This window comes from Alligator mississippiensis, chromosome 2 (genome assembly GCF_030867095.1).
Source record: "Alligator mississippiensis isolate rAllMis1 chromosome 2, rAllMis1, whole genome shotgun sequence".
Taxonomy (NCBI): domain Eukaryota; kingdom Metazoa; phylum Chordata; order Crocodylia; family Alligatoridae; genus Alligator; species Alligator mississippiensis.
This window is the reverse complement of record NC_081825.1, coordinates 277,972,913-277,998,798: the sequence shown is the minus strand read 5'-3', so window position 1 is coordinate 277,998,798 and position 25,886 is coordinate 277,972,913. Positions and strand designations below refer to the sequence as shown.

Genomic DNA, 25,886 nt, shown 5'->3' with positions numbered 1-25,886 from the left:
TCCTAGAGAGGGGTCGCAGGCGAGCTGAGAAGGGAGTCGGGAATCAGGCTCTTGGCATTAAATCATTCTGGGAACCCTAAGACTGACTTGTAAAATAATAATAATAATAAACAATATGCATTATATTATTATTATTATTATTATTATTATCGTGTAATTATGTCATCTCGCGAAGAAAAATCTGATAATACCGCCCTAATGAGTACAGGATTGTAAAGCTTAACAGGATTTAAAAGCCTGGCTATCATTAAAGAGAAAAATATATATTTCTTTACTGTGGTGTTGCGGCTCCTGTGTGATTTCCCGGAATTCATTAATTTTCTGCCTCTGTATCTATCCTAGAGGGATCGGGCAGAAGAGACACTGACATCATTATTCGAGTAGTTAAAGTGCATACAAAATCACCGTAATGCTGACCTTAAAAGGAAGGATCCCTTTCAGGCACTAGTGTAACTTTGTGGGAATTAATTGTTTTATGCTGGGGGGGAGGATTGGGAAGGGGGATCATTAATTATACTAATTAGACTGCCTGCCTGCAGCTGGAGCTAGGGAGGGTCCCCAGCAGGGCTGGTCAGTGCCGAGGTAGAAGGGCTCGCAAAGCTCTCGCGGAGCTCGCCGGGCACGTTACCCCAGGCCGCTCCGTAGCGCAGCATTTCAGCAGTGTCGCCCACCCCCACTCTCGCGTGCTCGCTGGGACCCAGGGGGGACCCGCTTCGCTGCGCGGACGCCACCCAAGAGTTAGTTGAAGGCGTCCCGCATCCGTGAGACCTGTCCCGCACCGGGTGGTTCGTCTCGCTGCGTCCCCGCCGATCGCCCGCCGCGGCGGCATGCAGCGGTGCCTCGGCCTGGCCCCGAGGACAGGCAGGAGTCAGCCTCCGGATCGCGCAATGCGGCAGCGGATCTGCGCCCGGGGGGGACGCGGGGACACGGGACTAGCTTGTTTGGCCCCTGTCACATCATGGCTTCACCTCCCCGTGTGCCGCGAGGGCTGCAGGACCCCGGGGCTCAACGCCAGGAAACGAAGTGCAAGCGGCTGCGCTGCAGCAGAGGGAAGGAGCCGCTCTCCGGCGTGTGCTCGAGCCGCTCCGGCACCTGCGCGGGGGGATGCTCGCGGGGGCCCGGTCCCTGGCGCAGGCACTTGGCGGCTCCTCGGGGCACTGGGGGAGGGGGCAGGCAGGCGAGGAAGCCTCTCGTTAGCCTTAACGAGCGCAGCCTTTGTTGAGCAAAAAAATCATTTGTCCCTCGTCTCCAGCTCCTAATGGCTTGTTTGCATGCCGTGCGGGAGGCTTCCCCGGGGCAGACGGGCTGATCGCGCTCACTCGCCTCCTGTGGATTCCCCGCGGCGGCCGTGACCGAGCGCGCGGCCCGCGAATCACCGCCGCGGACACACGTCTCCCTGCCGCGCATCAGGCTGGGAAGGAAAGGAGTCGTTCCTGGGGAAGAAAAAGCAATAATAATAACAACAATAATGACAGCAGTAAATATAATAATAATAATAATAATAAATTGTAATATAATCGTGATAAAGCAATTATGAGCCTCCGCCCTGGAGCCTGGCTTCTAGAGCAGAGGCTGTTGCCGAGCTCAGAGCCAGCCTGGTAAAACCCTGACATCTGCCCTGAATTGAAATGTTAGGGGGGACCCCCCCGCCCCCAGGTGCTGAAATTGCTGCTCTTCCAGGCCTCTGAGACGCGGCTGGGAAATACTGGGGAGTTCTTGAAAACCAGAACCTGCCCCGCAGGAAGCGCCGTCTGCGCGGGGCCGGGCCCTTTTCCCGACCGAAATCCTGCGGCTCGGCTGGAGGCAGAGGATCGCGCCGCGCGGGAGAGGAGGTGCGGGGCGGACAGGCGAGGAGCTGCTAAACGCGGCCCCGCAGTGGCATTAATCAGATTAACCCGGGCAATTAGCCGCTGCTGGAGATCAAGCCTCAATCTGGGGCCTCTGAAAAAAAAAAGCCAGTAATGGCGAGGATTAAGTTAATTTCATTAATTCTCAATCCACAGCCCGGGCTCTTTTCGCTCCTTTGTGCGGCCCCCACTGTGACCCTTCCTCCCCCCTCCCCCGCAGGAAAACTCAACTCCGGTTGTGTTTGTCGTCTGCATGTTCCCGGGAACTCAGGCCAGGATGACGTCGCCTGGGTATAAAACAGGGAAGAGGTTCAGATGGCTCCTACTCCGAGCAGCCGTCTGGGCTGAGCAGGGGGGACCGGGAGGGAGGAGGAGGGAGGGCCGGTGGCGCACGCTCGCTCGCTCGCTGCCGGCGCCCGATCGCCCGCCCGCTCCCGCTCGCGCTCGCGCCTGGAAACGCGCGGGAAGTTTCGCCCCGGCCCCTCGCCGCGCCCGGGCGTGGGCAATGCCCGCTGGCATGTTCAGCATCGACAACATCCTGGCGGCCAGACCCCGCTGCAAGGAGGCCGTGCTGCTGCAGCAGAGCGCGGCGCCCGTCGTGTTCCCCAGCCTGCCCGGCGACTCCCTCTACGGCGCCGGCACCGACTACAGCGGATTTTACTCGCGGGCGGTGGCCCCCGCCTCCAACCTGCCGGCGGTCGGTGGATCTAGGATGGGCTACAACAACTACTACTACGGGCAGCTGCATGTGCAGGCGGCCCCCGTGGGTCCCTCCTGCTGCGGCGCCATGCAGCCCCTGGGCGCGCAGCAGTGCTCCTGCGTCCCCGGAGCAGGTAAGCGGCTCCCCGGCCCGGCCCGGCCCGGCCCGGCCCGGCTCCCTCGTCGGGCAGCGCGGCGATCGGGGCTCCCGAGTGGCCGAAGCCCGGCGGCTTCCTGCCCTGGTGACACCGCCTCCCTTCCAGCTAGGGCCCGTGCCCCCACCCCCGCCCGCTTCTCCTTGCGCCGGGCCACTCCGGGGAGGGTGCGCGGGGAAGGGCGGGCGAGGCGCTGCTCCCCCGCGGGCCGCTGCAAACGGGGCTGGTGTCTTCTCTCCCTCTAGGCTACGAGGGCACCGGCTCGGTCCTGATGTCCCCTGTGCCCCACCAGATGCTGCCCTACATGAACGTGGGCACCTTGTCCCGGACCGAGCTGCAGCTGCTCAACCAGCTGCATTGCCGGAGGAAAAGGAGGCACCGGACCATCTTTACGGACGAGCAGCTGGAAGCCTTGGAAAACCTCTTCCAGGAAACGAAATACCCGGACGTGGGCACCAGGGAGCAGCTGGCCAGGCGGGTGCATTTAAGAGAGGAGAAAGTGGAGGTATTTCTCCCCCCCGCACGCACACCCACACACCCCGCGTGTTTGAGAGCCGCTCAGCTGCGGACACCGCGGGGCCGGGGCGAGCAACGCAACTCGGGGGGGGGGGGGGTCAAGCCTTAAAAAGGTGCCTTTGTGCAGGCGACCGCTCGGTGCGGGACGGACTGGCCCGGAGCGAGCGCCCGGTCTGGCGGGGGGTTCCCTGGAGACCGGCCATGGCGCGGGGTGCTTTGCGGGGGGTGTTTGGTGCGGGACTGCTCATGATTTGCTCTCTTGCGGGGCAGGTTTGGTTCAAAAACCGCCGGGCGAAATGGAGGCGGCAAAAGCGATCCTCTTCGGAGGAGTCGGAGAACGCCCAGAAGTGGAGTAAAGCGAGCAAAACTTCCCCGGAGAAGCGGCCGGAGGAAGCGAGAAGCGATTTGGACTCTGACAGCTGATACCTGCCTCTGCGCGGACTGTCGGGCTGGCGCCCGAGGATGCTGCTCACTTGCACAAGCTCTGCCTTGTCGGAGGGGGACAGATGTCTGTACATAGTGTACCCGGCCCCGGGCTGCTTCCTTGTAAATAAAACGTGCCGCGGGGTCCGCTGCGCCTCTCTGTGCTGCGCGGGAGGCGAGCCGGGCCGGGCCGAGCTGAGCCGGGCTAGCTTGGTTTTTAGCCCCCCCTCCCCCGCAACCCCCGGTCCGGGGCAGGGGCTGGGGCTGGGGCAGGGGCAGGGCGCGGGGAGCGGGGCGCCGGTCACTGCTGCTCGGGCCGCGGCGAGCTCGGCTCATGGCGCAGGGGCAACAGAAAGGCCAACTTGTATTGAGAGCGCAACAAAGCACCAGGCCGGCCCGGCCCGGCCCGGCCCGGCCCGGCGGGAGCAGGCGCGGGGGGACGGCTGTGTGCAGCCGCTGTCTCGAGGGCCGGGCGTCCCCGGACGGCGCCGGCTTGGCCACGCGGCAGCGCCAGGAGCGGGGCAGCCTGGGCCGTGCAGACGGGCTATGCGCTGCGCTGCGGAGCCGGGCCGAGGGCGCTGGGCCGAGCTGGGGCCCGGGAGGGCGGCTCCAGGCCCGGCTGCTGCCCCAGCCCAGCGCGCCGAGCAGGGGGCGGCGGCAGGCGCGGGCCCGAGTCCTTCCTCTCCCGCCAGGTGTGGCCGAGGCAGCCGGGCCCGCGCTCCCCCCGGCGCCGGCGGGGGGCTGGTGCAGGAGGGCCGCGGCTCGGGGCCCGGGCTGAGCCGTGAGGGCCGAGGGAGAAAGTTGGAGCTCGTTTCTTTCAGGCCCCTTCGCTAGAGCGGCGTGGGCGAGCGGCGGGGATCGCCTCCTTCGCGGGGCCCCGCGCCACGGCGCGCTTATAATAAAATCCTCGTGCTTCATCCTCCCCGCTCCGTTATTACTCGCTCAGCTCTTCTCGATTGGCTTCTCGCAGACCCGAGGCAAGCTGGAAGCGAGGAAGTATGTGCGGGCAAAGCAAACCTCGCCTCCCGCTTCTTGCTGTGGCTTCAGTTCCTTTCCTCGTTCTCCTGCTCTGGCTTTCTGGAGGTCCGCCCTGCGGAGTGCCCGAAGAGCCCTGTCTCATGCCCGTGGAGGGGAGCTGTCGTGTGCCCTCAGTGTATTCAAACCGCGATTAGTAAAACTCCATCATTATCAGATTAAGTTGTATGCAAGAGGAAGTACAACCCTGCACTGCTCTCGGGGTGGTTTGTAGGAAGCTGCTGATGGATGGTTTTCTCCCACTAAGAGGACAAGATCATGTTTTGGAAGCAATTGAGGAGGCCAGTCTCTACACTGTTCCTTCTGTGCAGGCCAAATAAAGACACCCATTTTCCCCATAAGACTTCCTTCATTTGTGTTGATTTCTCTCAGGCCTGCTTCCTAAGACATCCAAAGTCCTTGTGCCCATTTCTAGCAAGCCAGGGAACTCCTCCCCGTGACATGCCCCCCTTAGGTTTCTTTACAGGAGATCTGTTCCCCCTACTCTCATTCTGAAGACACTCAGGCAAGCTAAGGGGAATCCAGGGAAGGTGTGAAGTCAGAGCATGCTCATAACTTAAGTGCATTGAACCCCATGTGGCTTCTTTCATTTAGGAATAAACTGCTTTGCCATCACTGTAGTTTAATATTCCTCTTTAGCTGCCTCAATTTTCCTGTGTGCCCCTGTGTAAACAACCCTAACATTTCCAAACACTGGGGCCTCAGTTCAGCTCTGTTGGTGGTAGCAGTGACAGTCATTAGCGTAGACAAGTGCCCTCACGGATACTAGCTCACAAAGACACTCTCATGGACCCAGAGCAACAGCCTTCCATCCTCAGTTCCCTCTCTGCAAAAATGAAATTTATTTCCTACCTATGGGGACTTTTTACCATCTTGTACCATCTATACTTTTCCCAGAACCTGACAAAGGGACTTTGATCCCAAAAGCTTACAGAAAAGTACAATTTTCTTGCCATTTCCCAGCTGGTCTAATAAAAGGTATCATTTTGGAATGAAGAGTTCTAGTTTTTTGTATGTCTCATGGATACTAGGCAGACAAGGTTCTTTGGGGAAATCTGATATCTTTTATTAGACCAACTAAAATAGACCAACACAGCTACAACCTATACCCCTGTATCACGGATACTAGTTCTCTCACTATTGCTCCCACAATTGAAGCCAGATAGATAATAGAAACAATGGGTAAATTTAGAGACAAAAGACTTAAGTAGATGCTGTGTCACCTGTCCATGATACCATCCTGCGTTCCCCGCCCCCCATGCATCCTAACTTCCCACTTCTCTCTGATTTCCTATAAAGAGAGGAGGTCATTAAAAGCTCCCATGAGTGCTGTAGTATGTTGTCATATCATTCCTGTGACAGAAAGGTTTTAAAAAATTGTCAGTGAAGTAAAAGAACCAGGTACTCTTGCATTTCTCTTTGGATGTTATCACTCAAAGACAACTCTCTGCCCTGTGGCAAGTCACAGGCTTAGCCCCAGTTGAAGTGATGGGAATGACTCCACATGACCCAGTCCTTTAGAAACTGCCCATTCCCTATGACCACGACTGAAGATAAGGAGGAAGAACCTGAGCTCCCAAGAGAAGAAGTGTGTGGTGGGGAGGGGAGAGGGCAGAAACCCCTTTACTTGACAGTGCTTCCTATCACTTCTCAACTGATGCTTTTCCATCAGTGTAGATACTCATTTTTTTCCTGCTTCTATGCTTCTGAAAACATGATAATAACATTGCAAACATACCTACTTTTAGTAAATTGTATTGAATTACAACCACACAGCACTGAAATATAGGAAGCTTTAAAAAAATGAATCCTGGGTGGATATTTTGTCTGATTGGGTGATATTTTTCCCCAATATATTTAGTCACCATTTTATGCTTCATGCTTATGCTTATGTATGTAAAAAATCATGGATAGGAACAGCATCAGTCTCAATCTTAAAATGGCTATATACTTTCTTAACATTATACATAGCCCCAAAGACAAAATGTTTTTGTGTGTGAAAGTGTTTTTGTTTTTGGAAATCACTATATAGGGTTTTAGTTTGTATAATGTAGTTTGGAAGTAAAATTGACTTTGAATGGGTAATGTGGGTTTTAATTTTCCAATAAAATGGCTGCTAAATCTTTACAGGGGAGGCTAATAAAAGACAGGGGTCCAGATTCTCAAAGGTATTTAGGTTCCTCCACTGAGAATACCAAGATGCCTTTGAGGATCTGAACTTAAAAGACTGCTCATAAATGAGTTATTCAGGAATTCTTATTCACTGGAAATGGATTAAGTTAAAGAGGAATAAAGCACTCTCTCTTTTTTAATAAATAAAACAATGGAATACTAAAAGTGTGTCCACACATGTTGCTATTCAGGAGTAGCTCTAACACTTTAAATTCATACCATAATCCAAATTAACTTTTAAATTTAGACAAGTCTTAGTTAAGGCTTGATCCTGCAAAGACTAACATATTTAATTCTTCTGTGGATGTAAGTAGTTCCATCAGAGCTAATAGCATCAATATTTTATTTAAAATCTCATTGAAAATTAATAACCCTGAACAAAACTTACTTAAATTCCTGAATGTGACCTGTAAAAGGAAAGGGAAAAAAGAAAAGGTCGTGTACTTTATTTGCTTCTTTATGATGCAGAAAGACAGCCTGCAAGTTATACTTTTAATTCTCTCTCTTTTTCACCCTGTTTCTACAGCAGAAAAATCAGGTTCAGTTACTTCTGCATAATGAGTTAAAAAGATGACATCATAAGAATTGAGAGCAACAAATTAAACACTTGAAAGGGAGAAAAATCACAGGTACTAAATGGGCCAAATTCATGTTCATGCTAAACTGTACCTTATTCACCAGCCAATTGCATTGATTATGATGGAACAAATCTAGGAGTCAAATGTGAGTAGCAGTGGCAGACTCTGGCCTTTTTGTATATTTTTTTGCATTTGTTTACTTGCTTCACTTAGTTCTGAAATATTTATCCTCACATCCATCAAGTCCTGCAGAAGAAACAGAGAAGATCGGAGTTGACATTCCTGATATTTCTAAGAAAAAAAAAGAAGTGGGGGAAAAATCTTGAGAACTAAAACACTATTTTGGCCATCCGTATGCATCAGAAAAGAGTTTAAAAACAGAACATTTAAAAAAATAATATTTTGGTCCCCTTTCAGTTCTCCTATGTAGGGGCATCCTGACTTGTTCCTGATTGTTTCTCACCCTTTTAGGGAATTCCTATACATTGAAATGCAAAATCCATAGGCAGTTTTTTTTCCTTGTCAAGTTAAAGAACTTTCAGTATTTATTTGTACAGCGAGGGACCTGAATCTCTTGTTGCAGGTAACAGTAGTTCCTACTGAATTTCTGGGTATGTGAACATGAACAGACTTTTAATTACATTAACGACAGTGGTGTTATGCTGTATTCATAATAACATACCTACAAGTATCCCTTAGCTGTCCAGAGCCAATAACAAATAGTAGGATAGCACACTGGGGAGATAGATTACTAGTTCCTTAGTATTTTGGGGAATGGAAGATGAAAGGCCATTGAGTTAGGCTCACACCTCACAAAGGAGGACTGAACCCAAGGATCTTTTTTACAGTCAAAAAGTAAGAAGGTCTTGGAATACTGTTGTAAAGACAGGATGTAGGAAAAGGAGGTACAAAAACAGTTACATGACTTGCCCAAGATATTTTAGGAAGTTTGTGGCAGAGCTAGAATATTACCTGATATCACTTAAGCCCTGACTTGATGGATGAAAAAGGTGTATGTTTCAATCCAGTTATCTCAATCAAGTTAGTTTAATATGATTAACAAGCCTTTTAACGCTCATTAAGTTGAGAGAAAACATAATTCACTGTTTAGGCTGTTAGCTCAGGATTTAGGCAATATTGCTGCATCCACACAAGCATGCATATGCATTTTGTGGTGCCTCAAAGGCTTTTGAGGCACCACATAATGCACCCCACACACATGATTTGGTTCTTTGCCAAATTTAGATACCAGGAAATCCCAGTATCAAACAAGCATGTGGAAAAAAAGTGGGGTGGCACACATGGCAGCAGTGTCTGCTGTCTGAAACCAGAGCCCAGCTAGCCAGAGACAAGCTCCAGGTGCCAGCCAGGCTCCCTGCACCCAGGTCACCACCACTGGAGCCCCAGGAGGCCCCCAGGACTCCAGGTAAGGCTGTTGGGGCCAGTCCAGGTTCTAGCCCCAGCCTCCCCTACCCCCACCTGAAGCATTTTTCCCTGTGCTAACCCTGTGTGCAGGGGCATGCACTGGAGCAAAAAGCAGTGGCACAAATTTGTGCCACTACTTTTTTCCCCATGGCAACCACACACCCCTGCTCATGGGGATACCACCTATGGGTGCAATTCTTTGCTCTGCCACAGACTTTCTGTGTGACCTGGGATAAATGACTTACTACCTTGTGCATTCATTCCCCATTTGTGTAATGAAGAAAATGGATAAATGGCTAATGTTTTTAAAGCTATGTTGTAGACCAGGGTTGGGGGATGGGGAAGCCTATATTCATTTAATGGCGTCACTTATGATTTATTTCAGTGTAAGTTTGATTACAGTTGGACCCCTTGCCTTACATGCCTTCTTTGTCACAATACATTAATGGGAAATGAATAACTGGTGTCTCATTTAAAATTAATGGCAGGTGGAGTATAAAGGGATAAGTGATCAGTTCCTGTTTTCTCTTCCTTTCAAACTTAATCAAATGTAATAAAAAGGTTTTGGAGAGCAGCAACACTGAGGAGGATGAAGAATTACTTCAGATAGTACAAGGCAAAGCTAGAAGTAATTGGATAACAGTAACAAAAGGAAAGTTTAAGGTAACAGTGAGATGTGTTAGGAAGTGGAATATTCTTGCTGGGTCAAAGACTTTTAAAACTAGAGCAGAGCACACTAGAATCTAAAGTTACAATATGGAAGTAGTCTGCTGTGCAGGGATAAACTAAGTGATTTAATACATCATTTCCGTTCTAATACTTGTGACATGTATTTCCATCTACAAAATCCATATTCATAATACCAGATTCATCCCATCAATTTTAAGCAATGAGAATGTTTTGTAATCATTGCAGGTGTTGACTGATTTTTACTGGCTAAGAATCTTGACCCTATTTTTTATTTTTACTAGCTCTTGAATTAACTTGTAAGCTTCATCTTAATCAGATCTTGGGAGTATAAACCATGAAAACTTTGTTTAACAAATTATTTGTGAAGAAAACAATATTGGGATTAGTAGAAATTATAGAAAAAGTGCACCATTTTAAGGTGAATCCATAACTTTTGTGCCCCACCTGCATTTATTGGTTCTCCAGGGTTACATACTATGGAGCATAAATGACTAGAAACCCAATAAGTTTTTGTTTCACATTCTAACCCCACAGGGTTACATTCCATTTATACTTTATGTTTTTCTACTTCGGAGACCCAGTGAGTCTTGACTGAATTTAGACAGAGAAGTTTAGTTAAATTACTATGGTTCTCTAGGGTTACCACTTATCCTGATTTGATATACAGAGTCTGTTATGCAAAGGTAACAGTTGTAGCTGCAATATGTTAGATTGTAAGCAATTAATATAGTTTTAGTGACTTTTCAGTGGCAAAATATATGGCTTCTTTAAATATAGAAACAAATGTTATAACAGCATTCTGGCCTGTGCTGAAACTATTTAAAGATGGGAAATTCAGATGTAAGGCTGAAAGTCCATTCAAACTCCAGCTTTTTGTTCCTAGGTATTGAATGAATGTCTACAGCATGAGTGAGCATATAATTCATGACATATATATGTATGCTGCAAAATTGTAGAGCACAAATGGATGGAAGAATGACAAGGTCTCAGGCTTAACTAACTTCCCTAGCATTTGTTAGTTTAAAAGTAACGTTAGTATATCAGTTTTAAAGTAACTTTAACTCAGTTTATAAAAAGGCCCACTGACTTGTGTGTGCAGTTTTTTCTTCTGTATTGTGCATCTGTATGTATGTGCTTAATTGTGAGATTTAGCTTATTAGATATTGAGTGTACTGCCAAAATCTGTTCCTTCCATGAACAGATTAGTCATTACTGCCTGCATTACCTCCACACGACACTCAGAGCACCACCATGAAGCATAGCTTGCCTACTCACTTCCATGATGCATGGGCCAAATCTTGGAAATGAAATAATGTAGTTGTCTTAGGGCATCACTGATTGTGCACCAATAATCATGTCTAACAGAGTTACCAACCCAAGGCAATTTTTTTTACTATCTGCAAACTTTTTACTGAGAGCCAGACTTTTTATTCGCTTTTTTAGTGATATTGTGGATAGTATTGATAATATGCAAGTGATAATGTTATAGATAATGGCCACTTTATTTTGTATATATAGTATTCGCTAGAGGTGGGTGTAGCTTACAAACTACAAGATGTAGATCTTGAATCCCCACAAAGTGTTGTATATTAGATTGTAATGCTTATAATGCTTATAATAATTCTTTACATTTATGTTTGTCCACAACAGTGATTCTCAACTTTTTAGTCTCATGGTACCCCTTATTAGACTCAAACCACCTTTCAGAAAATGACATCTCTTAGCTGTCACTTGTTTTTTGAGTATGGAAAAATAATAGAGCAATTCTTTTGTTGCAAACAACTCAGAAAGCCAAAATAGGTTAGGATGTATGGAATTTCACTTGAAATCTATGGGTTTATCTTGTAAATAATGTGTAGCTATTTGCATACCTGACCATAGCCATATTACATGGAACCCTCAAAAGGATCTTGCAGCTGGATTGGACCATGCCAGAGCCAGCATGCAGGGCCAGTCCAGTGGGGACTGCATGCAGTTCCTGTGGTGCTGTGTTAAGCCTGCGCACTTCAGGCAGCACAAGCCCCAGAATGGGGCTGGCACATGAGCTGGATTGGGCATTGCATGCAGCACAGGGGGCTGGCATGGGGCTCTGGCATGCACAGATTGCCTGGGGCCAATCCAGACTGGCTCTGGAGCCAGCATGCATGGCTGGTCTAGTGGGGTACTGTGCCAGGTCCAGACTGTTCCAGAGTGGCTCTCCCTGCTGCATGTGGCTTGTCATCATATGGCTTCATGGACTGGATCTGGCCCATGGGCCTTATGTTTGACACCCCTGGTTTACATGGTCCCCATGGATTTCTCTCAAAATTGTCTCAAAGTGCATTGCAGATATTAGATGCCAGGTTGTGACCTCAACAACTACACTCTTGCAAAGGGGAACAAGAGGGCATAACAAGCCTCTTCACTCCTTTGAGTAGGTTAGGCCTGTGGCTCGCAACATTTTGGAGCCATGGGCTGGAACAACCTGACTCAGGTCTGGGACAGGCCAGTGTTCTGACCCAGCCTCTGCTGCTTCTCCCAGCTCTTGTGCAGGCACAGCTCCTTGCTGCTCAGTTCTGGTGCAGCTCCTTGTCACCTGGCACCTGCACAGAAAAAGCCCCCTGCTGCTGGAATATCTATGGGTAGGTTCATTTTCATGGATCCAATATTGATTGGTAAAAGCAATTTTGAATACAATTACTACTTTCCTTGCTGTGCTGTGTAGGTGGACCCTTGACCCTACCTCATGAATGTGCACCCTTACAGCTGAGCTGGTATGCCAGGGCAAGTATAGCACTGGCACAGATTAGTCCTGTCCCAGAGCAGGTCAGGAATTAGGAGCCAAATTGTGACTGAGACACAATTTGAATTTCTGTTTACTTCTGGGCATAACCTATTAGTTATGCTTCTTCAGGGCTTATGGCAAAGCTGCAATGAATTAAGCTTTACAACACTTGTAAGTAAGGAACTGTTGTATAGATAGGGAAACTGAGTTATATAAGCCTTCAAGATAACACAAAGGAAATTTCTGGAGGAGCTTAGAGCAGAACCTCAAATACCTGATTATGAGTGATGAATTTTAGCCCCAAGATCATGATTTGCATTGACTGCAGTGGAAACGTTAGCTGTCTTAATGCTGCATACATTTTTGCCATCTGAAACTGAATGCACCATGAAGACCAGATTAATGAAAGATCAGCAATTTTACACAGGCAGGATTGCATTAATATTTAAGAAATGCATTACTAAAATTATGAAATGAAAAAAACCAAACCCGTGTGGCTTGTACATCTGAAAATGAAGTAAGAGTGTTGAATGTGCACGGAATGCAGGATTGAGCCCCAAGCAAGTAACTTTCTGTTAAGAAGAATGGGGAATGGAAAAGCATACTTCTTATGCCAAATTTTACCCCATAGTGAATAATTATGGCTAAGTTGTAAACCCCTTAAAAGCTATGAGGCACCACTATAATGAAACACATAGCTGAAATTTACTGTACATATATACATTGCGAGCATACTCTTGAATATTTAGCCCTTGACTTCTTAAATTTGCAGTTTCCACAGAGGACTTATAAGTGCTAGAATTTTGATAAACTGTCTCAAATAAACTACTGCTATTGTTATCACTATAAATCTCCCTAACCTAAGAGCTTTAAGATGACTGATATTTTCTGTGGAAACTTATGATTTAGAAGGGTATATATGCTGTACGGTTTATTTAGAGTCTCCTGCTATTATATAGAAAGCCCTAGGCTAAGTTTACATTTGTTAGGTCTTATTTGTTTATTATTGCTTTTTCTTAGGGTTTTTGTATTGTGTTTATGGTATGCATTTTTAAAACATATTGCCTTTTAATTCTGGTTGGCCTTACTGCCGTTAAGACAGCCCTTCACAGTGCAGATCATTCACTGTTGCCTTCTTTAGCCAGCCTGAAGGAACAGGACTTAGATGTGATCCAAAACCCTTTCAAGTCAGTGAGCCTTTCTCACCGAGGGGACAACATCCTGCATGTACCGGAAGGAAGGGTTGTCTTGAAGTAAACTTTTGGAAAACAGAGCAATATCCCTGACAGGTCAAAGGTTTGCCCAAGCCGATATGGTCCATCAGGCTAGCATAGCTAGGGTGCACTAGCCCAGATGTTTGAGTATCTATTTTATTTATGGCTGCCTTGATTAAGGACAGGATCATGTCAGCCTGGAGCAAGTCTTTGGATCCTTAAAAAAATGCCTTAATTACTCTGCTCCCCAGCCTGTCTCTGGTAAGAAGGGGCAACAAATATGGGGCAAATAACTGTGGATACTGAGGCCTTCTCTGTAGACACAAGGTGTAACACTGTGTAACTACTCTGGCACAGTTAAGCATACCGGTACAGCCCACCTGGTATGGATACCGAGTGGTCTAATAATGGTATAGCTTATTCCTGTATGAAAAGCAGAACACTGGTATAACTGCATACATGCCAAAAGTTTTAAAAAAATCAAGCTGAGTAGTTTTATTAACTATCACAAATTAACGGATTCTAACTGAAATAACTGAAATACGTGATTTTTGGAAGCTATATTGTTTGCAAATGAGATCTTTGATATGAAGGAGGAATTTACTGTGAAGGAGGTTGGGGGCTGACTAGAGTCAATATTATGCCCTGAAGTCTTATGTGAAGAGTGAAGCCAATCTCCATAGACGTTACCTGTAGGAAGGGAGATAAAGGCAAAATTTTCTATGTACCATGGTTGTACTTAGATAGATTACAGTGAATCAGATGTTTAGGAACATCTGTCTTGATCTTCACACATTAGAAAACAACTGTGTTCTTCTCTGCTTACGTATCTGTTAGCGCAACTGCTTCTTCAGGTGTGTGGGCATCTAACTTATTCAGTAAAAATCATAATAATGTCAAAATATTAAGTAAAAACATTGGAAAAAAGGGACTGGTTATGAGAGTATTGTCATGGAGCCGCAGGCAGACTCAAAAGGATTCTTGGGCTCCGCTGAAGGTCGGTGGCGGGGGGAGGTCTGGAAGGAGGGACAGCTAGGAGAGGGCTTCCTGTGAGGAGGGGGACTGGAGGTCCCAGGTAAAGGGAGCTGGCTGTGACTGGGGGGAGACTGACCCTGTGGGGTTTTCATAGAAATTTTGAGGGCCAGGTGGTAGTCTGAATATAGAATAAAGATTTTGGCAGTTTTTGTCAATTCTGTTTGACCATATTCTGTTGTCAAAGCATTTGATCAGATTTTCTTTCCTTGTAATAATTTAGCCTCCTGGTTTTTTCTGCTAGTTGACTGAAGTGCCAGAGGTAATTCATGATTTCTGGGCAAATGAATAACCTGGGCATACCCAGTCAATGGAGTGGGGGGACCAACAAGTTTATACAAACCTAGGGTGTATCTCTGGGAGCATCCCAACATCCAGGGTTTTGTCAGAAGCATATCTCAGGAGACCCTGAGAGTACCACTCTATGCCACTATGCAGCCTAATTGCCAGATGTGGGAGCAACATGGAGTGGGAGAGAGTGGGCAGAGCTTATTTCTTGGCAGTGGTTCCAGACTCACCAGGGAGACACGTAGAAAAGGTCTAAGATTGCTAACTTACACAAAAACACACTCTGATAGCTTTTATCACCTTTTTTCCTTAGTTCCTACTCAGGTCAAACTTCCACTGATATCCACTAGAATACAGCTGAGTAAAAGCTCAAGGTCAGTTTCTTTGTCCCAAATCAGCACCCTTTGCACTGTTGTTAGAATAGATGAGTAGAGTAAAGCAGGAACATATCTGCCATGGATGGGCTGCTGAGAATACCTTGAGATGAAGGGAATCTCTCTGCCAACTGTACAGAAAGTCTAGGGAAGAGTTGTGGTTTGTGAGAAATGAACGGGACAGAGTACACTGTACTCCTTCTAATATCAATAGACTGCCACATCTCACATACTTTAAAACAGTCCCCCAGCTGGTGCATAATCAGACAGCAGAAGAGTGGCTTAGAGCCAGATTTCCTTCTTCTTGCCAGCCCACTCTCCACATCAGCACCAGATGTAAAATCAATGCAGCTGAGAATCTGGCCCCAAGATGGATCCTCAGTACTGGCCCACTGAACTAGGCAATAAAGTTAATAGCAGTTTGGAGTGAGAAAGGCATTCAGGGTCTGACTCAAAGTGTACATTAAACTTACAGTTCTGGTGCATATTTAAGGGGCTTTAGAAATATTACACTTTTCCTTCCAAAAGTAAAAGCTGTGGTAAGAATGCAAATACAGCTTTGTTAGTGTCTTGTAATGTATTTTAATTTTAATTTTAATTTTATTGCTCTGGAAACCCCCATGCTTTTTCTAAGAAAGCTGTAACTTAAGTTCTGCAGGTAGGAATTTACACTCATAAATAGCTAAATCCCTGCAACCATACTGGAAATTCCTGGTTGTTTTGCCAGATCATAGATATGCATGACTGCCATCTAAATGCCAAGGTCTATGTGGAACAGGCACATATCAGGATGCATAGAATAGCCACAGGATATGGGAGGATGCTCATTTCTCAGCTGAAAGATTCAGAATGTTGAAATTAGCATTAAAGAGTTTGTTGGGTAAGAGAATCAGTGTAATTTCACTTCTTTGGATTTTTTGGATTCACTGCTAGTAGAGAAGAGAGCTCCTTTGAAGTCCTTTACTCTCTACCAATATGATCCTTTACATGTTTCAAAAAGATAGAAATATATATTTGGACCAAATAATTAAAAAAACAGTTGATTGAAACATTTATGATGAATTGAAGTGCAGTGTTCCAGTTTAGTTTATACTAAATTGTAATATATCCAGGGCTTGCAAATATAGCTGACATCTATATAGATGAAGGCTTTTTAGTGAAACAGTGAACAGTAGATACCTTATGCAGGTGGGGACTAGGGGAAGTATTGGGGTCAAGTGCATCACAGGCACTAGCCTGAGAATAAAGTAAATGTTAATTCTATTTCTGGCTCTACCAGTTGCTCTCAGTGTGACCCCATGGAAGTAACTTCAGCTCTCAACTGTGCCACAGATTTTTCCATCTGTAAAATGGGAATCATTCTTCTTGTTTACTTTTGCTTTGAGATCTACAGACATTAAGTGTTAAAGACAATTACTTCCAGATGCCAATTGGTAATTACTTCCATTACTGCCAATGTAGCTTCCAGATGGGTGGTTTCCTCTATCTGGAATACTTAGTAAAGGCCATCCTTTAGCTTGAAAAATACTTGAAAGGAATTGTAGGAGAGAGACCAGTGAATTGAAGAACTGTATTCCACACATCGACTCACTCTTGTGGGGCACTCAGTGCAGGCTGAAAACTTGGAAACCTCAAACTAGTTTTGTCCTCTGGATTTTTAATCCTAGTTAAAAGGGCTTTTTGTTTCTTCCTGGACCTGGGGTGGAGCATTTATGTATGTGGATGAGGAGTGTGGGGATGGGTGGGAGTCTGGCATACATTGAGCAGATGCAGTAGCCATGCACAGAAGAACAGAGTGCAGGTGGGAAGAAAGGGAAGGAATGAAGAAAGGTGAGTCTTGGGTGTGGAAGGAGTTGTAGGGCCAAGTGATGCTAAAGTGACACCTGTGAATCAAATCTACATCAGCAATGAGAGCCTGAAACTCTTTGATCTCTAAACCTTATGCAATGTTTTATCAAAGTGATGAATTTGCATGAAAAGGGTTAATTATTTGGAGTGAAGGTTGGGCAATGATAAGAGCACTAATTGGGTTGACCTGCACCAGTGTGGAAGTGCAAGACCTGATTAATGAGTTTTGTAACCTCCTGGCTTGTATTCCCTACTTCAAAATGAATTTTTCTAATTCTTACATAACACATCTATATTCATATTTGCAACCAGAACACTGCATTTCCTTCCATGTTGTCAAAATCCATTGACAGCTTTTACAGCAAATAGTTATCATACCCTTCTGTAATCACCAATGTCAAGTTAAATACAATCATTACACTGTTGTAATTTCATTAATGGGATGGAATCTCTGCTGGCTTGTCACTTGCTCCTTATCAAAATAAATTACAAGACCATAATGCTACACTGTGGTAGGGTGGATAACCACTCTATGGCAAGTGTTGAGCTGAAATGAAACTTATTTTGACCTCAGAGCAACCATTTACAACATTGATTTTTAATCTCTTAGTACAGAAAATAGTGTATGTGCTTTGCCCCCAAATCAATAAGGTACTTTATTTATATAAAAATGATGGTTATTAGCTATAATGCTGTTATGTTTAGCAAAATAATTGGTAATAACAAAAGAGACTTAAAAGTAGTGTATACTGGCTATTCTGCACTTTGGGAATGGAAGGTGAGAGATTCAAAAGGTACTTTTCTGTTGACTCTGTCCTGGGACTGCTGTGCTCTTGATCTCAGGTGCAAGACAGAGTATCTGGAGATTAGCCAGAGTTCAGCACCACCCTTTGCTCCCATCATATCCTCTGCGGAAGCAGGAAGAGAGGGGTGAAAGCTGCTTTATTTCACTTGAGGATTTCTCCACAGATGAGAAATTCCCAGGAATCACAGAGCAGCCCTTGCTGTATCCAGAACCTTTAATGCAGACCAGGACTGAAAAATAAGTAAGATAATATCTATCTATTCCATTAGGATACCATGAGGATTGCTGGTTATTTTTTCTTTCAAAATGAGAAGAGCTATAGAAATATTAAGTATTATTATATATATTACTAGTGTTGGATCTTGAACCATGTTAATGTTTGTGAGGAGACCTCAAAGTAATCTAGCTCAGTCCCCAAGAATTATTTAAATTATTTTATTTTAACATATATAGAATTATTTAAGCTCTCTTATTTAAATTTATAAAGTGCCTGAACATGCACTAGGCACATGGACATTCAGTGACACAATCCCTGCCCTGAAGAGCATACAGTCTAGATTTCTGATTCTACAAAGACTCATGCCTACACTTAATGCATTGTAATCAACAGGGATCCTGGTTTTCTTTGATTTTTTAAAAAAACCCCAATTTTCAATTAAAAATAAGTAACCCAAAATCCACCTTTTTATAGCTCCTATATATACACACTTTTTTTAAAACTGAAAATTGGGATTTGTTTTTAAATCGGAGAAAACCAGGATCCCTGGTAATCAGTCTTACTGCTGGGCTTGATGGGTCAGAACCATTGCAAGGGTACCTCCTGATCTGTAGTTTCTCATGTCCTTCTCTACGTTACTACTAGTAGAAGAAACAATCTGTTCCAGCATGGGTTGTGCCTGCTGATGACCACTTAGGCAGCACGTCCATTTGTTTGCATGTGTTAGTGGGGTGGGGAGAAGATAGCAGAATTTAGTGTACGTTTCTATTTGTGGCTATTTATTATTTTCTTTTGTCATCCTCAGATACATAAAAAAAACTCCTGGGAACTGGGTCTTAGCTGAATAGAATTCAGGAAAATTATGCTGATCACAGGACACGTGGAAGCTCATAATAAAAGAATGACACCTTGAATAGAAAGAGGTAAGATAAGATCATTAGAAAGATCTCTAACTACTTTACTGTCTTGTGTTTGCTACTATATACGAACACTGATCCTTTTACTATTTCACATTTCACTTAATTTCTGGTTTACATTTGTTTTATCTTGGTATTTTTTCAGTGACATTGAAAATATGCTGGAGTGACCCTGATCATTTCTGCCTGGAGAGTTGTTTTCTGTTTATTTTGTGGTGGAACTCAATTATTCTAAAAATGTTATAAACTTATATTTAGAGGTTGTGTGCATGTGCATTTGTGTGTACATATGTGCATCCATATGGAGATAACTTTAGATAAAGAAGTAATTAATGATACAGTAATATATAATATGCATATTTAAGATTAGATGAGCTACCACTTCAATTTTTCCTACATCCTAACACACAGAATATCCAGATGTGACATTAATAAGGTCTGTTAACATCTTGTATCAGGTCAATTTGGTATAAATACAGAAAGATCACTTATAAATATATTTATATGTACTTTTTATTTTTGTTCTAGTTATAATTACTGCATATATATGCTTTAAATCTAGTAATCTAAAGATTACTCTAGATGGAGCTATATGTAGTTTTGTTCTGATGGGAAATCCAAGTAACGTCTCCAGATTCCATCTTTGAAAAGAAACTAAAAGTATGCTGGTTGTTGACTGAAGCATTTAACTGATGGTCTTAGGGATTTTTCCAAATTCCAAAACATGCTTAAGCCCAAATCCACATCTTTCTCATCTCAGATAATAGAACTCTAGGAAGGGGTTTTATTTGGCCAAAAAGAATATGTTTGGTGCAGTGCCTAGCTCATTTAATTTTTTCTGTCCCAAACCACTTCAATGAGGTTCATTTTACCCATGCACGTTATTCTATCCCTGTGGTGGAGAAATTCACCCTCCTCTGATGTGGAGCTGATAGGAAGCCAACTGCCAACATGTGTTTGCATAAATATATTTGCTAGGGTAGTGATCCCTTTGTAAACATCTGTACCCAAGAACCTCATGTGGATTTTGGGTGCTCCTTGGAGGAGTCGGGTTCCATAGAAATAAGAAAATACAAGCTTGTGACACAGACAGCCCAGCTTGCAGATGTTTCATGCCGTTTAAAAGAAAATTATACCATCTGCCTCAAACTGACTCTGTGAAATGAGAGACACAGGCAGTTCAATGATATGTAGTCCCAATAATAAATATTTATTTAACAGAGTTAAATAACATAGCAACATACATTTTTATTTGATCTAGACTTTTTTATTTATGGATCATCTGTTGGGACTTCTGCCCAAAACATTAAACCTCAGTGCTCAATGTTAGGCATTTAAATAAGAATAACCTTCTTTTCATATGTGCTGAGCTTCTTTGATTGCCATTTATGTCAGTGGGCATGTCAGATCCTCAGGATCTTTCTGTGTTACCTTAAATTAGAGTTGTACTATGTGTCTTTTTACAAATAGCTCTTTAGGTCAGATTCTACTCTCAGTGAAGTTGATGGCAACATTTATAATATCAGTGAAGTCAGTAGGTTTACTTGTATGAGGATTCCTGGAATAATAAGTTACCATATTGGGGTGGCTGATGGGATGAACACATTCTTGTGTAGGTGGTGTTTGAGATATATTATGGAGGAAGAAAGAATTTGAAATCTCATCTGAAAAATACCACTTGCAAGAATATTGTAGCTGCCCCATGCCAACTTGGTACATTAGAACAATGCAGATTGAAGAGTATCATCTTCTACTAAACTATCATCTTTGCTTTCTGCTGCACTTGGGGGTTTCTCATTTAAGTCGTGTCCTACCCTGGGTTTTCTTAGCATGTGAAATCTGAGGCCACAAGTCTAAGAATGTTATGATGTAGAGCAGGGGTGGACACTTATTTTAGCTGGAGGCCCAGCAAAACTTAACGAGTTTTGGTGAGCCATCAAGGAACTCTCACAGAAAATCTTTCAGAAGATATCATTTTAGCAAATTATTCATTAAAAAAAAAAAAAAAAAGCCCCCAGATCATATACTAAAATCAAACATCTACTATAACCTATTTTAATTTTATTTCAAAACATATTTTTGTCCTGATTTATGTTTTTTGAGTAGGGTACATAGAGGTGATTGCATAATAGCTCAAAATAGAGTTTTACTGTTGTATATTGGGTGTGAGTGTGAGCATGGTTGGGGGAGCTGCCTGCACACCAGATCCCAGGAGCTGACCGGGGATGTAGGAGGGATCTAATCAGTTGGTGGGCCAGATTTGGCCTCTGGGATGTATTTTGCCCACCCCTGACCTGATGTAGAGTGTCTAGCATAGTGTTTATGACATTTGTAGAGGGCCACAAAAGGCAGTGGGGCTCTGAGGCATTAAATATAATACTACAATTTAAAGTGAAGAAAATCTTATTTTGTTGTACTTTACAGAGCTTTATTTTCAAAGTAAAGTATTTTGTCAACCTCCCAGCACATATATGTACATACATTAGGAAGGTATATTGATGCATTTTCTCAGACTTTTATTCTTATATTAAATATTAAGGAAATCTTGAAAACATGTCTTTGAAAAAGTAATCACTAACCTGGTTTGGTTGAAAGATGATAGCCAGATAGAATGCACCTCAGCCTACACCCTAGATACTGAGCTGCTACAGCTGTAGAAACAAAAATTATTCTCAGACTTCTGCAACCACAAAGTACAATGGAGCAAATCAAGGGCAAATTAAATGTGTGTGCATGGAGCCTGGGGAGAGGGGGTCAAGATGGACATACAGCATAGCTGTACATACAGTTTCATGTCTCTTGTTCTATTTAACATAAAATGCTTCTATTAAAACTGATGTAACTTCTCATCAAAGTTACATGGCTCTGAACTTACAAAGCTCAGCCTCCCTTGGTAAGTGGTAATATTTTTCGAAGTCAGTATATGTATGTTAAAATTTACATGTGCGTTGGTCCTAGCAAATGTTGTGAAGACGAGTATTAGCACTGAGGAGTGCTCAATTTAAAGTGTTTGTGATAGAAATATTATGGAGTATGCAAACAAACATGCATTTGCAAAGGGTAGACACTAGTGTATGGACCTGCACAACTTTACTTGTGCATACACAAAAAGGTCAGGTAAAGGCCCACATGACTACTTATCTAATATCGTGAATTCGCAATTTATCAGTGTCCAATATGTTACTGCAGCTTATCTGTGACAAAAACCTGAAAAGGAGGACTCTGTAGGTAAACAAATGCAAAAATAGGGTGGGAGGAATCCTGAAATAATGGCAGACTTTATATATAATCACACTGACCTCTATCCCACACAACAAGAACCCCATGGTTGCCCTCCAATTAACAAGATAAATTATTTCCATATATATATTTTCTCCAAGATCTTTCCAGGGATGGACATCAGACTGATAGGTCTGTAATTCCCTGGATCTTCATTCCTCCATTTCTTAAAGATTGGAACCATGCTGGCTCTTTTCCAGTCTTCCGGTACATTATCCAAGCACCATGAGCTTTCAAATATCTTGGCCGTAAGGCATGCTTTGATGTCTTCCAGCTCTTTTAAGACTCTTGGATGCCATCTGTCTGGGCCCACAGACTTAAATTATTTAAATAAATTATTTCCATATATATTTTGCTAATTGGAGGGCAAACACTGGGTTCATGTTGTGTGGGATGGAGGTCAGTGTGAGTGTAAAGTGAATACCATGTCTTAGAATGAGTTACAGTTTTGAGAGAGACGTCCTGATGCTCATTTTGGGTTTTCGCATTTAATTCCTTCCTCCCATTGAAATATGTGGGAGGAATCAAATGTCAAAGTCCTCACTATATATGATGCATAATTTTTCTCTTGCATTTCAGTGGGAGAAACATCAAACACCAAAATGATCGTGTGTATAATGGTAAAGAATATATCACTGCATATTTTAATGTCAGTTGTAGAAATGAGAAACAGGGTAAAATATCACTGTCACCTTTCCCTTTTTCTGGGGATCCTCCTTGTGCTTTCCACACAACCTCATATATACCAGCAACCCAGAACTTGAATTCTGTGTTGAAGATTGGGACCACATTGGCTCTTTTCCAGTCTTCCAGTACATTACACAAGCACCATGAGCTTTCAAATATTTTGGCCATAGGGCATGCTATGATTTTTGTCAGCTCTTTTAAGACTCTTGGGTGTTAAGGATCTAGGCCTGTATTTTGAAAATATTCAGTTTAATCTATGTTAATTATTCTGAAATACATGTTTGGGGTGAATTTAAACTAATTACTCATGGATGTGAGACCTTATCATTTCTAAAATAAATATGGAGAGAGAACTATCATGGGAGGGCACTCACCTGCATAAGGGAAAATGGTGCCCTTTGCTTCCTGGCAACACAGAGTACAGACAGAAGTGAATGATTTACTGTTGGATGATTCTCCTGGCCTGAGTACCGTGGGAGACAGCTGTAAGGCTGCCTTCTGAGAATCCTTTTATAAATTCTGGCATGGGGTAATGCTAGATAGATCTGGGAGGGCTTGCCAGATGCAGGACTGAAGCACACAGCCTCTGGGCAGTGATACAATCTATAGAGCAGCTGAAAAAGGTAGTTACATCTTAGATGGGTCCCTCTGTGTTGCTCTGGGAACAGGAAAGACCTTCAGAGTAGTCCAGAATTGGAAGGACTTATGATGGTGACTTAAAGCCAACTGGTCTGTGGGATCTGTGACGTACCTCTTAGGCTTAGCACAGAATATCACTCAGAAATATTTTCCACTACTGCTTTTCAGTTGCTTTTTAATATTTGGTTTCAGATGCAAAAATATTTGCTTGGCCTCCTTCAAACACATCCACCCTCTTTTCCAGCCATCTTCTATCTTTGGACATGTCTGGAATTTGTAGTGGGTGACACTGGACCTGAATCGGCACATAGGCAGAATTCTCCATCTGTCAGTAGCATGTATGTATACATTCTTGAGGAAGCAAGGGAGAAACCCATTTACAGACCTTTTGTACACCATAAAGCAGTACAGGCTTTGACCCATGTATGTTATGTAAATGCATGCGTCTGATCCAAACCCCATTGAAATCGATGAGAGTTTTTACATATATTTCAGCAGTGTCTGAATCAGTCCTTCAGTGCCTAAACATTTATTTTCAAATTCTTTGGGAATTTTGCACTGAATTCACTGGAACCAGCACTGGGTCCAAAGCGAAGAAAAATAAGATGAAGGACTAATTACTAAAGCCAGTTCTTTGTCTAGACTCTCAGCAATACAAAATGGTGTAAAAAAAAGTATACATAATTGAATATCAGAGGGATAGGAATAGTTATTCTAAACCCATCTAATTACACTTGAATACTGTCAAGATTCCTTTGCAATTTACTTGAATAAATAGCAGTCATTGTATGTTTTTTTTTTCTATAAAAATGATTTACGAAGTGCTTTAAATATGAATAGTATCCAAAAGGCTCTTGGATGTCAAAGCAGTGCTATTAGTCTTTTATAATACCATTCTGAAATGTGTGGCCTGATTAGTAGGTATTTGTTAGCATTCTCCTTTTCCATAGGAGATTACCACATTTTAGCTCGGCCACAAGAGGGAGTTAATTTGTACTTGCACTGGTGGAACTGAGGGCAGAATCTGGTCTTGAGTCTCAAAAAAACCCCTCACCTCCAGGGGTGTCCATGATGCTCCCTGGTGGCTCTGCATTGTGCTTGTTCCACCCCTGGGGCACATTCCTGTCTCACTTGCCATGCCTTGATGGTAAAATAATAATTAGGGAGGCTGCCCATGGGCCTTTTTGTGGCCCTGGTTCTGCTGAGCCCACACTAGTCCTCACTGGTCCTCAGGCCACTCGCTGGTCCTCGCTCCATAACTGTACTGCATGAGGTACCTCAAGCCTTATGGGCTGATTGCATGGTTTCCAATCCTTCCTTACACCACACCCAATGCCTCGTTGGTGTTGAAATAATGGTGCTCCCTCTGTTGGGGCCTCAGCCTCCTCAGCCTTTGCTCCTTTTATCTTGCTAGGCTTTTTAGCCTATGCCTACTGCAACAGACCTGACTCTGAGACTCTAGCTCTTGTTTGGCCCTTTGGTCAATTGGGCCCTGGCCCCTATCTGCCAGCCCCCTGGCCCCTGTGTGGCTGCACCCCTCTGGCACTGGGCTCATGGCCCCTGTGTGACCCTGATGTAGTACTTTGCCCACTCTGGGATCAACACTCTCATGATTGTGCCTGTCTTGGGTGCTGGCATGAGCTGAGAATGGCCACACACTTGGCCCCACCTCTGTGCAAGTCCCAAGCCCTCATAGTGGCCCCTCATGTCACTTGGACCCAAAGGAGGCACATGGGACAGCCCAGAGCTGCTCTTGTCTCTCTTCACCATGCAGCTGCTCTGCACCAGTTCCTGCCTTCTGCCTGTGTCCGCCATGATCTAGCAGCAGCACCATGTCTATGTGCCCACAACAACGCCCTGGTTGTGCCCTGCTCCACACCCAGAGGCCTAATGTGGTGCTGCAGAGCCTGGAGCAGAAGTGCAGGTGCTGCAGGGTGGGCAGCTCTGTGCAGCCACTGCTGCCCCCTGCCTGGCACCACACCCCATGTTGGGGCCACGACTCCCTGTGTGCTTGGGGCTGTGGGCTGGGGAAGGGCAGTGAACAGTGCCACTTTCTCCTCACTCTTGCACCTGCAGGGGTGGGGGTTTTGCTGCTACTGCTGGCGGGAGCCCATTAGAGACCCACGGTGGTCTGGCCTGCTCCCTGCACTGGGTTTCCAGTAGCATCAGCAGCTGCCTGGGCAGAGCATGGTGTCCCCTGCATCTAGTTCTCTGTAGCCCCAAGTGGGAACCCTTGCACTGGGACCCTCTGATTGGCAGAGGCCCCTCCAGCCCATGCATTA

The 25,886-nt window shown here is 44.5% G+C and overlaps 1 protein-coding gene and 2 long non-coding RNA genes across 4 annotated transcripts in view; 2 read left to right on the top strand and 1 right to left on the bottom strand.

The window, feature by feature from the left end:
• Nucleotides 1-247: 247 nt before the first annotated feature.
• Nucleotides 248-1,984, bottom strand: LOC132248824 (uncharacterized). The gene is made up of 2 exons (XR_009460259.1): nt 1,731-1,984; nt 248-1,433 (listed from the first exon to the last, which is right to left on the bottom strand). It is a non-coding gene; the product is annotated as an uncharacterized LOC132248824 (long non-coding RNA).
• On the top strand, nt 1,948-5,016 carry GSC (goosecoid homeobox). The gene is made up of 3 exons (XM_006268546.4): nt 1,948-2,680; nt 2,947-3,206; nt 3,488-5,016. The coding sequence occupies exons 1-3, from the start codon at nt 2,101-2,103 to the stop codon at nt 3,638-3,640; spliced, it is 993 nt and encodes a 330-aa protein (XP_006268608.2). The 5' UTR covers nt 1,948-2,100; the 3' UTR covers nt 3,641-5,016.
• Nucleotides 5,017-17,917: 12,901 nt separating this feature from the next.
• The window catches only part of LOC132248434 (uncharacterized), a 47,856-nt gene continuing 39,887 nt past the window's right edge, over nt 17,918-25,886 (top strand). For both annotated transcript variants that reach the window (XR_009459629.1, XR_009459628.1), the window contains exons 1-2: nt 17,918-18,106; nt 18,888-19,005. This is a non-coding gene — a long non-coding RNA (uncharacterized LOC132248434). The remainder of the gene's footprint in view (nt 18,107-18,887; nt 19,006-25,886) is intronic.